The sequence below is a fragment of the Phyllostomus discolor genome, chromosome 7 (assembly GCF_004126475.2).
Source record: "Phyllostomus discolor isolate MPI-MPIP mPhyDis1 chromosome 7, mPhyDis1.pri.v3, whole genome shotgun sequence".
NCBI classification, from domain to species: domain Eukaryota; kingdom Metazoa; phylum Chordata; class Mammalia; order Chiroptera; family Phyllostomidae; genus Phyllostomus; species Phyllostomus discolor.
In genome coordinates, this window is record NC_040909.2 from 55,318,894 (window position 1) to 55,330,985 (window position 12,092).

A 12,092-nucleotide genomic window follows, 5' to 3' on the forward strand; every position below is an offset into this window, starting at 1 on the left:
GTTTATATCCATGACAAAGGTAGCCAATGAGAATTGCTTCTTCTGCTGTTTTTCTAAAGAATGATAATTTAAATAAAATTTGAGTTCACAAATAATTCTTCAGAGACATATATTTAAGCCAGATATGACAACTGATTGGGCCATATATTAGTGTCATTTCAGGATTGAGTCTTTATAGCCAATTTGCAATCTGATAGTGTAAAATGAGGCTATATAACCAAAGAGCATATTGCAAATCATGGTGGAGATTAGATGTCTGCCTGGAAAAGTCTTCTCGTCCTTTAGGAGTCCCGTGAATGATCTCCTGTCTGAAGCCTTCCTCTCTGCACCTATCATAGTTTCTTCAGGCCTCCCTGCTCTTAATCACATTTGACTGTCATTATCTTTTTGCATGTTATTCTCACCCATCAAACTGTGACATTTAAAAAGAGATACTGCTTTGAAATCCCCATGCCTAGGTCAAAATCTGTAATAAAGTAGATGATTGATGAATTAGTAAAGGATGAAATCCTTTTATCTTGTTCACATCCTTCCTATGTTTGTTATGAATATGTCAGTAGTAATTATTTCTGAGGTTGAGTTTGGGGAGGTAACAGTGGCAGTGCCTACGGAGTGAGTGAATACCTTATGCTTTTGAGTGTGAATAGCTTCTTTCTATGACCTTGCTGTTCATTGTCTCAAGTGTGTCTAAAATCTCTGAAACCCTGCTGTTTTCTTCACTAGGAAGTCCAGCGCTGTACAGCTGATATGAACATCACTGCAGAGCATTCCAATCATCCAGATAACAAGCACAAAAACAGATACATCAACATTTTAGCATGTGAGTAATAAACTTTATCTTCAACCTCGAGGAAATTAAATCTTCATGCTGGGTGTAAGCTGAAAGGCATGCAGTCAGAATCAGGATGCCAGAAAAGAATGACACTTGCCAGTTATCCTGTCATTAGCCTATCTTCTTCAACAGTGCATAGGAAGAAATGGGGACATTTTCTGCCCTCCTTACTCTTCCATTAAGCTGTTGGATCTTTTTTATTAAGCTTAATAATAAGACGATTGAAAGAAAATGTTCTGAGCTTCACTGTTTCCACGTGGTGTGACTCCATATCCAATGCTGGGAATCAAAATTTTAACATCACATAGCTACCTTGACATTGTTTTTAATCAATGAGAGCCAAGTCTTTTAATACAAATAGATATCCTGAGCCCTGGCTGGTATGGCTCAGTGGATTGAGTGCCAGCCTGTGAACCAAAAGGTCACTGGTTTGATTCCCAGTCAGGGCACATGCCTGGGTTGTAGGCCAGGTCCCCAGCCAAGGGCATGTGAGAAGCAACTAATCTCACACAATAATGTTTCTCTCCCTCTCTGTCTCCTTTCCTTCCCCTCTCTCTAAAAAGGAATAAATGAAATCTTTAAAAAAATAGATGTCCTGAGAATTGAATGAAGCTGATTTCAAAACCATCCTTCTTTCTAAGACTAGGTCTATACCTTTAAGTGATGAGCCTCCAGTCCTATAGCCCATGTGCTTAGTCCTATCCAACATATTCTGGGTCAAGAGTATTCTTGAGGCCTAGCCAGGTAATCCATTTGGTTAGAGCATCATTCCAATATACCAAGGTTGTGGATTCGATCCCTGGTAGGGGCACGTACAAGTTATCAACCAATGAATGCATAAATGGGCAGAACAACAGATCAGTGTTTCTCTCTCACTCTCTTGCCACCCTCCTCTCTCTCTGAAATCAATAAATTAAAAAATTTAAAAAATAGGAATGACTGAAGGTTTTGTTTAAAAAAAAAAAGGAATATCATGGAGATTCCTGACTCAAATAAGTGTTATTTTTATGGAGCCTCATGGAATAGCCTAGGAGCACAGTTCACTTCTATGGCTAGAATGCCACTTTTCACAGACATTGGTAATTGGGTCACTGACAGATAATATATTCTTTGATATTGAGGACAGAGGCACATATGGTTAACATACATAGAATTTTATGTAACTGTGCATTTAAATTAGACCAGTTAAATTTGACCACTGTAGATAGTCTTTAATAATACTTGAGTGAATGTAATTCACATACCGTATAAATTCACCCATTTAAAGTTAAAATTTCAATGCTTTTTAGAATAGTCAGGGTTATGTAACCATTACCACTATCTAGTTATAGAACATCCTTAGCACCCCCAACAAGAAGCCCCTTTACCCCATCACTCCCAATTCACCCCTTTCTCCTAAACTCCCTAGAAACCACTTATCTACTTTGTTTCTGTAGATTTGCCTATTCTGACATTTTATATAAATGGAATCATACAATATGTGGCCTTTTGTAGGTGGTTTCTTCTACTTAGCAGGCTGTTTTCGAGATTTATCCATGTTGTAGATTGTATCAGTATTTAATTCCTTCTCGTAGCTGAATAATACTGTGGTATGGAAATACCACATTTTGTTTACTCATTTACCATTTGTGGACATTTGAGTTATTTCAACTTTTTTATTATGAATAATGCTGCTATGAACATTTGTATATGTGGTTTTGTATAGTCACATAATTTTAATTCTCTTGAGATTATACTTAGCAATGTAATATCTAGCTTATATAGTAAGTTTTTGTTTAATATTTCAGAGTTTCCAAAGTGGCTGCACCACTTTACCTTCCCAACACTATATTGGGGCTCTAGTATCTCCACATCCTTGTCAACACTTGTGACTTTGTTTTTATGAAAAGAGCTATCCTTTTCTTTTCTTTCTTTCTTTTTTTGGCATTTTTTAGTTGTTGTTTAAGTACAATTGTCTCCATTAGCCCACCACTACTTTCCCCTGTTCCACCCACCCCCACCTCCTACCCTTAATCCTTTCCCCACCTTTGTCTTTGTCCATGGGTCCTTTATGCATGTTCCTTGATGACCCTTTTTCTTTCTACCATTATTCCCCTCCTCTGGTTACTGTCAGTTTGTTCGTTATTTCAATGTCTCTGGTTATATTTGCTTGCTTTTTTGTTTTGTTGATTAGGTTCCACTTATAGGCGAGGTCATACCGTATTTGTCTCTCACCACCTGGCTTACTTCGCCATCCTAATGGATGTGAAGTGGTATCTACCTGTGGTTTTGATTTCCATTTCCCTAGTGATTAGTGATGACAAACATCTTTTCACGTACTTATTGGCTATTGGTATGCTTCTTTGGAGAAATAACTCTTCTTATTCTTTGCCCATTTTTTAAATGGATTACTTGTCCTTTTGTTTCCAGTTGAAGAGTTCTCTATGCATTCTGGATACAAATACCTGATTAGATAGTTTATGAATATTTTCTCTCATTCTCTGCATTGCCCTTTCACTTTCTTCATGATATCCTCCTTTGATGCATTTATTTTTTTATTGTTGTTCAAGTACAGTTTTCTGCCTTTTTCCCCCACCCCAGCCCAACACCCCCGCCCTCCCCACCTCCCTCTATTTTTTTTTAGTTTTGATGAAATCCAGTGTATCTAATTTTTTTTATTTTGTTGCCTATGCTTTTGGTTTCATAGCTAGGAAACCATTGCCTAATGCAAGATCCTGAATATTTATACCTATATTAATATTTACACCTATGTTTTTGCCAAATAGTTTTATCGTATTGGCTTTTACATTTAGGTCTTTGATCAATCTTGAATTAATATTTGTATATGGTTGGAGGTAGGGGTCAACTTTATTCTTTGCATATTGATATCCAGTTGTCCCAGTACCATTTGTTGAAAAGTAGCTCTTCTTTTCCTCATTGAATTGTCTTAGGACCCTTAATGAAAATTAACCAACGAAGGTATAGGGTTTATTTCTGGACTCTCAGCTCTATCCCATTAATGCCTATCCTTATATCAGTACCATACCATCTTGATTATTTACTGTAGCTCTGTAATAAGCTTGAAATTGGAACCGTGAGTCCTCCAACCAACTTTGTTCTTCTTTTGCAAGATTTTTTTTCTTTTGCCTAATCTGGGTCCCTTGTGTTTCCATATGATCAACTTGTTCATTACTGCAAGAAAAAGGAAGCTTGGATTTTGATATGGATTGCATCAAATCTGTAGATCAATTTTAATTTGAGAATCATTACCATTTTAACAATAGTAAGTCTTTCAATTCATGAAGATCAGATGCCTTTCCATTAACTTAGGGTCATCTTTCCTTTCAACAATGTTGTACAGTCTGCATTTTATAAGTGTTGTACTTTTGTTTAACTTATTGCTAGATATTTTATTCTTTTTAATGCTATTGTAAATGGAATTGTCTACTTAGTTTTATGTTCAGATTGTTCATTGAATGTATAGAAATGTAATTGATTTTTATATATTGATCTTGTGTCTTACAACCGTGGCTGAACTCATTTATTAGTTCTAATGATTATTTTCAGTTTTCAGTTTTTCAGAGAGGATGAGGAGGTTAAAAAAGAGAACAAGGAAGAAGAGTGAAATTTTTCTTTTCTCTCCAAATCTTGAATGAGATTTGGCTATATTTGTTGGCCAGCCAGTCAAGGCTCACTTTGCTGAGACTGAGCATTTGCTTGTTTGTTTAGCTCATTTCTAACCATGTAACTCAGGCAGGGATATATACAAAATACATGTCTTGCATATATCTACACATACCATTCTCTGTGCCCTAGCAGTCTTTATTTCTAGTGATCTCACTGCCTTGGCTAAACATACGTAGGAAAGAAGAGATAGGAAGTCAAAGCAACTGCTATGTGATGTGACCAACTATCATAGTGTTTTGCTGGAAAACCACCATCTCCAGCTAGATGCGGTTATACTTTCACAACTTCATTGTGGTTTTACTGTCACAAATTCAAATTACACATGACTCAATTTTCCAAAGTTTGAAGAGTTGGGTTGGTGTTCTCTTGGCCACTTTGTCAGATTCTGGGCATATCACTTGTCACATTGGTCTACCCCTACATGAATACCTTTATAAAGCAAAGAATATCATGGAAATGTCATGTTGCAAGTAAAACTTGTCCATGACTATGCCAGAAAAACAGTGTAGGAAAAGCCTCTCTCATAGAGCATCACAGCTTTCAAAGTATAAGTTGATGCCACCACGCCAGCTCCTATATTGATCTATTTAGTGATCCTATTACTTTATTAATTAAATATGAAATTGCAACTTGAAGAGTATGTTTTACTTTGTCTGTCTGAGAAATAACTATTTACAGTATAATGCTATCAAGCCAGGACAGTTTGCATACACAGACACCTTAGTTGAAATTTTTCATATGGGGCCTATTTACATCAGGCAGCCCTGCTCATATCACCTGTGGTCTGAGAGTTTGTCAAAACAGCAGCAGCAATTCCCAGTTCCCAGAGTGCAGAGGGCTTTGAAAATGTGCTTGATAAGTCTGTCAGTTGTGTCTGGGCTAATCCATGCATTGGACTTTTTTTTGAGCTAGCTGTTGATGATCATGACCATAAACAGAAATGCAAATTGGCCTTTTCCCATTCCTAGCTAAGGAAAATAAAATTATCACCTCAGCTTTGTTTTATTAATTTAATTTGTTACCTTGAAAATACAAGCTCACTCTGTGGGGCAACTAGAGACACATAGCATTGCCCCTTTTGTTCATAAGCTGAAGCCAAGTGGATCCTAAGATCTGGTCACTGAATTCATATTCCTGCAGTGATACTGCTGTTACAAGCAGCTCTAGCTCCCTCAATCGTGTAGGTTCTATTGGCCTGGCAAAGACTCCAACTGACTTTAGCAGTGAACTCTCCTGAAAAATAGATGTTGCAGACTTGATATAACATATCACTTTTTAATACTTGTACTAATGTGGAGAGGATAGGGGCATGGGTAATCAAAGACCTTGGCAGTTGGTTTTAAACTATAGGACAAGGAAATTTGGGAAGGCTGCAACTTGCAGCTGTTTTACATTAACTAATAAAAACATGTTTACATTTGGGGGGCATTCACAGGTCAGAGCATGAGGTAGAAGCGTCCTTGTGTTTTTGAGATGGTTTCAAATGCTCTTTTAATTTTTAGTTGCTCTTCCGTCAAAAGATTTCTCAGGGGCATCCAAGAGATACCACAAAAACCATTTGCCTTGTCTTGTACTTCAGAATGCTGCTAGATTTTGAATTATACATTTTGGTTTTGCTTTTTTGTTTTCTTATCCTCTATAGATGATCACAGTAGGGTGAAGTTAAGACCTTTACCAGGAAAAGACTCTAAGCACAGCGACTACATTAATGCAAACTATGTCGATGTAAGTCAAAATGTTTTTATAAACCTGTTTCTAATCATTAAAGAGTGCCACAGAGACTTTTGAGTGTGTGTTAATGCTGCACGGAGCTTTCACTGAAAACACAGCCTATTCAGTATGGATGGCACTTGAATTATTAACTAGTCTGGGATACCCCTTTCATCTTACTTTGTGCTGTGTCATCTTTGAAGGGTTACAACAAAGCAAAAGCCTACATCGCCACCCAGGGACCTTTAAAGTCTACGTTTGAAGATTTCTGGAGGATGATTTGGGAACAAAACACTGGGATCATTGTCATGATTACAAACCTTGTGGAAAAAGGAAGAGTAAGAACCTCTTGGCTTACTATCTTAATCATGTATCCTGTTCAAAAAAATATTTGTGCAGTGCCTGCTGCAGGGTAGGAACTCCACCGGCTATGGAGAGACTTATAGGAATGCAGAGTGTCCTCTTGTCCCTTCCTTGCTTGTGGATTGGTGGGAGTGAGAGCTGTGCACTCACAGGAGTGGGTCCATTGTGATACAGAGATGAGTAGAATATTGGGGGATGCTGCAAAGTTGGGGGACTGTGTTGTCTAGTATAGGTATTTAGTAAAGAAACCAATATTTGAAGTGAGACTTGAACAACGAGTTAGGAGGAGAGTTAGGAGGCTGAAAAGAGCAGGGAGGGCTTCTACATGTAGGGGAGACAAAGAACAAAGGCAGGGAAGTGGGAAGAAACAGTGTAGTCAGGGAGTATTAACCATTCCATGGGAGGAAGTAAAGAGACTGTTTAAGCACCTTGACCATCATTAAAAGGACCCTTTTTAAAGAAGATAATTAATAATTTAGAGTTTATGAGGTAATGAACTTATAATAGATGATGCTAATTTAGACTGTGGTAAGGACTAATTTCCAGGTTTATTACTTAAAATCACTACAGCTTCACTTTGACTATTGGAGTCTCTATTTTGCTTTTGGTGACCCAAGCTGTGAATGCGGCCCAGCCTCACTTAAGCTCCCTTTGTAACAAACGTAACCTACCTACATTTCTTACAGGTCCAGCATACAGATTTCTTTCTTAAGCCCACTTGATAGTATAGCATATGTTGAAAGATGATCATGCATACTAGGCTCATTTCTGAAATGATCTTGGCCAAATTTTTCCCAAGAGTAACCTCTTCAGAGGCCATACCTTCCTCTAAGCAATTCAGCCCATGAGTTCCTTTTTCTGTCAACAACAGTGATATTACCTACATTTTAACAGGTAATATCATTTTAAGTTGTTGTCATTTGAAGTTATATTATCAACAGTATAATTAGAGCAACAACTGCAGTTGCGATTTACGTTTTTCTTTTTGCAGCGAAAATGTGATCAATATTGGCCAACAGAGAATAGTGAGGAGTATGGAAACATTATTGTCACACTGAAGAGCACAAAAGTACACGCCTGCTATACTGTTCGTCGTTTTTCAGTCAGAAATACAAAAGTGAAAAAGGTATTGAAGGAGTCGGGTGGGATGCCAGGGTGTCTCTTCCTAAACGTGGGTGATAATGACTACAACCAAGGCCAATTCTCATAACCAACTTGGTTTTTAGAAAGTATTTTAAAACATTTTTTCACAACTCTGTTGATTGACATCAATGTATTGTGTGAAAGATACTGGCAAAGCACATAATGGAATTTAATTGGCCTGATTGAGTTCTTTAATCTCTTTACGAAGAAGTCTTAATTTTTAAAAAGGTCTTCTTAGGTTTTGGTAACTAGCAGATACAGCAGCATCTGTTTGTCGAGTTCGCTTTTTAATTCCAATTTTCTGACAGCTTTAAGGCATTGTTTCCCAAAGCATGTTTCAAGGAATAGTAAGCCTGCAAGATGCTTGCAAAAATCAGATCCTGCTACCTAAGAGTACGGGAAACTAATGCTACATAATATATGCCCCCCCCCCACCCCGCCTTTAGAAATGTACAGTGAACACAGGTGATTAGAGTGCTGCAGTTAAGAAACCTACTTAACTTTGTTTTGCCTAGTGTTTTCCAACGGCACTTGACAATAAAACCCTTTTCTGTAGAACTGAACATCCTGAGAATCACACCTTGTAGAAATGCTCTTTCAAGTTATGTCAGTTCCTCTTGTTCAAACTCTACCGTCCCATCAAGACTCAGATCAGTACAGCAGTACTATGAACTCCAGACAGATGCTCATTAAGAAAATGTAAAGTAATTACTCTGCAGAGACTCAGAAATAGCAGTTGTTTGTAGCACTGGGTCTTAATTTTTATTTTTTGAGTCTTGGACATCTTTGAGAGTGTGACGAAACTGTAGTTCCCTTGCTCCAGAGGAATTCATTCACTGAAATTATTATATACAATTTCAGTGGCTCTGAAGCCCATCTGTAGTCCAAGGTTAACAGTCCTTTCTATGTATAGTTTTTCCCAAGAATGGCAGAAGTATTTAAAAATCAGTAGCACTGTATTATCTGTGTTCTTTATCAGAGAACTGTTAGCTAACTCAAGCTAACCAATAATCAGTTTATACTTACAAAGCCCATTACTCATGGAAGCCCATCAGGTATTTAAACATGGCCCACTTACTCTTCATTCAGAAATAGCTTCAGTCAGAGGAAGAAACCACATGGCAATTTCAGATGTTTTGTTCACTGATAAGAGGATAAAGTAATAACTGAAAACGAGAAAGAGACAGCCAAACGAGAGTTAACAGAAGAATTAAGAAATCAAAGCCATCCGGGGTCTTTGTAGCACAGGGCCAAATGCCCTACAAGCTTCAGTGTTGATTTATTCATGACTCTCAGTCATTAAAAAAAACTTTTTTAGAGGTATTGGTAGTAAGAAAAGACATATCATTGCAAGTGATCTGTTTGGAGAAATTTTTCACCTGAAATATTTAAGTTGTAAAAAGTTTAGCCACTTAAAAGAAAACTACTCTGAAAAATTCATTTATAAAAGTGATAAATTTATTTCTGCCTTTGACTCTAGAGACAGAGAATCATTTGTCACTTAGGACCCTCCCCGCACTTCTTGGAGTGCGCACAGCAGCAGCCAGCACCTGGGCTCCTGAAGGTCCCACCCCAACAGTGGGAAGAAATGGGAGTCACGGCCCACAGTCAGATGAGAGCAGAGCACTCAGGCCTTCTGGTGCAAGAAGTCAGGAAATGGAGGCCTTGTAGGCAAATTGCAAAGTGTTCTATATGGTTCCAAATCCAAAGAAAACCCTAATTTTAAACATTTATTTTTGGCATAACCTTAAACCATTTTCTCTCCTAAAAGATGCCTAATACAGTTTCTCCATTTATGGCATGAGATGGCCACAGTGAGGAAGTACCTGCCCCAGGAACATTAGGATGAACGAGATCAGGGGTGCTGTTTCCTAGCATGCTTACATTATCTCTAAAATGCTCACAGTCAGCTTAAAGACATCGTTTTTCACCTTTCTTATAGGGTCAGAAGGGAAATCCCAAGGGCCGTCAGAATGAAAGGGTGGTAATCCAGTATCACTACACACAGTGGCCTGACATGGGAGTCCCTGAGTACGCCCTGCCAGTCCTGACCTTTGTGAGGAGGTCCTCGGCAGCCCGGACGCCAGAAATGGGCCCTGTGTTGGTGCACTGCAGGTGGGGCTGACGTCTTTCCCTATCTTCTGCCTGGGTTCTGCATCTGAGATGGGCAGAGCAAGGGGTGTGGGCCTTGTGAATTTGGGCCACTGTAGCCCTGCTACTGTTTTGTTTAAGAAACTGAGTCTTCCATTGAAAACTGGAACCAGTAAGACCTGTTAGGCTTATGTAAAGTAACTCTATTCCCATGACATTAAGATCTGCTGCTTCTGAGATTAAAACAAAATCTACTCTTAGAGGATGAACCTCTAGATTTTATAACATTATTTTATTATCTCCATTGTGTATAGGGAAATTGCAGGCTGCTCATAATATGTAAAAATCTAACCTTAAACACAAGTTTAGAACTTTCTACACTAGAGATCTTGAGGTTTTATGTATGGCTTTCCTTGTGGGTTCCTCGAAATAATGTTAATTACAATATGTATGAAAGACTTTTATTTACAAAATTTTAGTTTTTATATGCTATATAAACTTTTTTAAAACACTGGGAAAGCCTTCTGTAAAATCCATTTTCTCTCTTTAACTACCTCAAACAACTTTAGTTGGCTATTTAAAAAATGTTTTTACTGAGTTTTGTTTGAAATTTTATTCTTGATTTTTTTTTATTTTCACTGATATTCAGATGGATATTGTGCAGGGCATTTCCTAAGCATTTCCCTGGGCTATTCTTATCCTACGCAAGATCCTTTGCAGAAATGGGAACCCATCTTCTGTTTAAAGGCCCATGAGAACTGTACATGTTTGCTAACCCATGTAGGAATCAATAAAATACAGATAAATGCCTATCAAAAGGGCTTGGGTGTCAGTAGACTTGTATCAAACAGGGACCTGCTGGGGAAAATTCTACCAAAAGAAGCTTGCTACATTACATCGAAGGTCTACAGTACTGAATATAGTTTCAGTAACAATAGAAAATGTGAATAAGAGGCCTAATTGTCTAGATGTGACATTCTTATTCTATACCTGGATTATTAAAGGAAAGCACCTCTTTAAATAGGAACTTCCTCAGACTGAGCAGACTGGAGGAGTAGTTGGGCAGCAAAGGGATTTATTGAAAGGCTAACAGGCATTCCCAGAACCACTGCGGGAGCCAGAGAAGCAGGCATATGCCGAAGCAACAAGGACAACTCCCTACATGATGCCTCAGCAGGCATGGCTCTGGTGTAGAGATGGCTGCTGCCACAGGAGACTGGGAAGACTAGGAGGTATCATTTTCTGCAGCTCCTGTGGCAGGAAGGCAGCCTTTGCTCCCCATCAAGACTCATGGAATGGGAAATATCCTAATAAAGTTTTTGGATACTATCAAGGATGAATAATCTATCTAAACATCAGCATTATTTCTGCACTCATTAGCCATTGAGATGGTAATTTTTCTAATCTGCAGTTCATGACATGATAAAGCAAGAGGTACTAGTTGAGTGTCCCTTTTCTTCCAGTGCTGGTGTGGGCAGGACAGGCACCTACATTGTAATAGACAGCATGCTGCAACAGATAAAAGACAAAAGCACAGTTAACGTCCTGGGTTTCCTGAAGCATATCAGGACACAGCGTAACTACCTCGTCCAGACTGAGGTAAGCAGTGGCCAGCTGCCAGTGTCATGAGATTCTGGCACATTCTTTAACTGGAAGTTGAATGATATTGAGGAGATAGATTCATTCTAGGGTCCAGGGCTGTGTTCAGTGCTATAGGAAGTGAAAAAAATACATAACATGTGAGAGAATGGTTCTAGAGCTCTGCACTGAACACACATTTATCCATTGCACAATGCATTGAACCTACTGCTTGGGGTGTGGTATGAAATATAGAACTACACTCAACACAATCTCTACCTTAAAAAAGTTACAAAGTAAGTATTGGGGCAAACCACGTAGCTGTAAATACTTGAAGGAATTCACTGGGAGGTGCCTTCTAAGGGAAGAGCTCATCAAATGTAGATTTAATGGACAGGATGGAGGTTACTACCATATACTGTACCTTTTAGGAGCAGTACATTTTCATCCATGATGCCTTGTTGGAAGCCATTCTTGGAAAAGAGACTGAAGTATCTTCAAATCAACTGCATAGCTATGTGAATAGCATCCTCATACCAGGAGTAGGCGGAAAGACACGACTGGAAAAACAATTCAAGGTAGTGCTTTGCATACATTCCTTTGGTAGAAAAGCAAGGAAGTAAAGAAATGCCTTGAGTTTGGGTATGTCTTTTTGCATAAACCTACAGACTGAAATGGATTGCTATTTATACTCCTCAAACATAATGCT

At 38.4% G+C, this 12,092-nt stretch overlaps 1 protein-coding gene across 3 annotated transcripts in view; it reads left to right on the forward strand.

Moving 5' to 3' along the window:
* Positions 1-12,092, forward strand: part of PTPRG (protein tyrosine phosphatase receptor type G) — a 708,699-nt gene that overhangs the window by 672,470 nt on the left and 24,137 nt on the right. For all 3 annotated transcript variants that reach the window (XM_036031526.1, XM_028518657.2, XM_028518659.2), the window contains 7 exons: positions 724-820; positions 6,141-6,223; positions 6,412-6,546; positions 7,563-7,697; positions 9,657-9,829; positions 11,269-11,404; positions 11,815-11,961. In XM_036031526.1, coding sequence (XP_035887419.1) covers positions 724-820; positions 6,141-6,223; positions 6,412-6,546; positions 7,563-7,697; positions 9,657-9,829; positions 11,269-11,404; positions 11,815-11,961 — 906 coding nt within the window. The remainder of the gene's footprint in view (positions 1-723; positions 821-6,140; positions 6,224-6,411; positions 6,547-7,562; positions 7,698-9,656; positions 9,830-11,268; positions 11,405-11,814; positions 11,962-12,092) is intronic.